The sequence below is a fragment of the Plasmodium fragile genome (genome assembly GCF_000956335.1).
Source record: "Plasmodium fragile strain nilgiri unplaced genomic scaffold supercont1.30, whole genome shotgun sequence".
NCBI classification, from domain to species: Eukaryota; Apicomplexa; class Aconoidasida; order Haemosporida; family Plasmodiidae; genus Plasmodium; species Plasmodium fragile.
In genome coordinates this window covers 168,514-171,390 of record NW_012192610.1, presented here as the reverse complement: position 1 = coordinate 171,390, position 2,877 = coordinate 168,514, and the positions used below count along the sequence as shown (strand labels likewise).

The following is a 2,877-nucleotide window of genomic DNA, read 5'->3' as shown; positions in this document are numbered from 1 at the left end:
ACGGTGAACGCCGCTAATACGGTGAACGCCGCTAATACGGTCAACGCTGCTAACACGGTGAACGCCGCGAACACCGCTAACTCGACTGGCGTGGAGGCGGCCACGCGGAAGGACCCCAAGAAGGGGTTCCCGAAGTACCTGGAGAAGCTGCTACACATGAACAGCGAGAAGGAGCTGGAGGACCACGTGATGACCTTCCTGTTGAACTACAACACGAAGAGGAAGCGAAAGCTCGTGGCAAGCAGCATCACACACATCAACCAAGTGGTACTGAACTTGATCCCCTTCTATTGCCGGTACGTAGCTATTATAAACGTGTACAGGAAGGACATGGCAGTGACCATAATTGAGGAGGTAAAGAGAATAACAGAAAAATTAATTAAAGAAAAACTTCCTTGCCAAAATAAAAAGACCAAGTGCATAAAATATATTTGTGAGCTAGCCAAATTTAAGCTCCTAGACATAACGTACATTTTAGACGTCCTACATTTGCTGAATGAAAATTTTACATCTGATCATGCGGAGCTGTCCCTATACATTTTGGAGAATTGTTCTCTCCTGCTAATTAACAACTCAAAGACACACATACGCTTTATAAATCTGTTACAAAAGATAAAAAAAATGAAAAGTTCGAAGAATTTCTCCACATCATTTGATCTACTGTTCGAAGAATGTTGCATCAAAATAGAGCAAGAATTTGATCCACAAAAAAAAAATTTTAAAAAAAATAAAGCCAAATCCAAATATTCAGAAGAAAATTTAAAAAAAAAAAATTTTTTAAAAAAACTCCTCTTTTATGACATTGAAAAAAATTCTCTTGAAGAGATAAGCATGCACATGAGGAAGTTCAATTGGGATGATCAGTTTTTTACCTGTTTGTTCAGGAAATATATTTTTAAATTTTTAATTTATATGAGCATTTACCAAATTAGTAACTTGGCTTCTCTGTTATTTTATATAGCCATGCACAGACCTTACTTCGTCACACAAATTATTGATGAGCTGTATGAGCGCATCGTACACATAGTGGAGAGGAATGATTTTAAAAAGTTTACTTTACTCATTCAGTATGCGCATTTATTTTCAGAGCTTTTTATTTATAAAATACTTAGTTCGAGCAGTGTACTCGACATGCTATATTTTTTAGTTTCGCTCTCTGAGGCGGACATGGCAAACTTCCACCACGTGTCTAACATCCATCGGCTTTTTCACGAAAATCGGCTGACCGCTCTTGGGGGACGAAAAAACCCTGTGGAGAGCAAACCGGGAAATGGCCCTTTTGAGGAAGGCGAACATTTCTCCTTCGAGGAGTACGAAAATCCTTTTCACAAATTTCTTTTCATCAATAGACGCAGCCCAGTGTTCCGCAACCTGCTGCAGGACCCAGACTGTAGCAGCTTCATTAACATTAAAATGGTTTGTATAATCCTTGAACGATGTGGAAGGTATTTTCAGAATGCCCCCCTATTGAAATTCAAATTAACAAAATTCCTTTTAATTTTTATTAGATTTTTACGTGTGCAGGAACCCCTCCCTGTGTATATTACCGACTTAACAAATAACATCATTGATGTGCTGTGCAAGGACATGCGCGTGTTGAAGACGGTTCAACTGGTCGACAAGTACCTGTTCAGACTGCTAAGGTGTGAGTATAGAGTATACCTGAGCGTTACCGGAAGAGGTGCAGGTGTTGCCGAGGGGGAAGTTGCTACGCGGGACAACTCCTCCCGTTTTGTCACCGAACAACAATTAACCTTTCGACTCGACGCAGAAGATGCTGCTGCAATGCAACAAAACGACGTAGGCCGTGAGAAGATGAGGGGGGGATACGCCCATGGGGGTAGAAGTGGGTGGCAAGCCAAATCGGGTGAGTACACGTACGGAGGTACCTACCGAGATCGCTACGGAGCACCCTACCAAGATTACCATCGAGATGGTCTCAGAGGCACGCAAGTGCGGGGCATTACAGCAGACGCAGAGGACCGTGTGTGCAAGGAGAAGGACCTGCACAACAGCCACCGCAAAGAGCAGGACGCCATTGCCAATGAAGATATTGATGAAGAAATTAACGCTATAATTAAATCATCCATTGTGGAAAATAGGTCTTGTCACAGCAGGAGGGATGCCCCGCGGAACATTAAGAACGCCACGCTCTACGACAAGCTGCTTGGCAGAGCGGGCAAACCGATTGGTGTGAAGTGTGCCAAATGAAGGATGCTAGCCAGGTGGAGGCGCAAGAAGGGGATAAACGGAACCAGAGGTATATGCAAGCAGCACACCCATTGTTACAGCCCGAGAAAATTTTTCCCGTCCCACACCCTTTCATGATATGTCTGCGAACGGGCAGGACGCATATATATATGTATATATATATAAGCCCGTTTTTCCCTTTTCACAAAACTGAACCTGGCAAAAAAAAAGGGGTATGTCTTGCCCCGCAATTAGTTTACCTCTCATGTGTGCAGAGGTGTTATTCTACTTTTATTTTATTTTATTTTATTTTTTTTTTTTTTGTTCCAACTTGTACATTGTACATTCAATTCACATACCACTTTGTGGAGAACCATAAAACTACTCCGCATTTTGAAAAAAGGAAAATGAAACTACAATACGGTTATCGCTCCGATGAGACAGGTATAGCATATCCTTTCCCCCCAACAATGGTGCCCCTTGCAGCCGATGTGCATGGTGAAAAGGATATGAATGAAGAGGAGACAAAAAAAAGATACAATTGCTGCAATAATGCGATCTGAAAATGTATGCAACGCCACGCTCGCGCGCAGTTGATTATGCTTTGGTATGTTTTCTTAATTGGCTGCGACATGGGTGGAAATTAAAGGAACGGTGGGGTGTGGAAGGCCGTATTACTTTCACCCA

At 42.3% G+C, this 2,877-nt stretch overlaps 1 protein-coding gene across 1 annotated transcript in view; it reads left to right on the top strand.

The window, feature by feature from the left end:
- AK88_02890 (uncharacterized protein) overlaps nucleotides 1-2,211 on the top strand; it is a gene marked incomplete at both ends in the record, with an annotated part of 4,221 nt that extends 2,010 nt beyond the window's left edge. Inside the window, one exon of the mRNA XM_012480513.1 lies at nucleotides 97-2,211. Coding sequence (XP_012335936.1) covers nucleotides 97-2,211 — 2,115 coding nt within the window. The remainder of the gene's footprint in view (nucleotides 1-96) is intronic.
- Nucleotides 2,212-2,877: the final 666 nt, after the last annotated feature.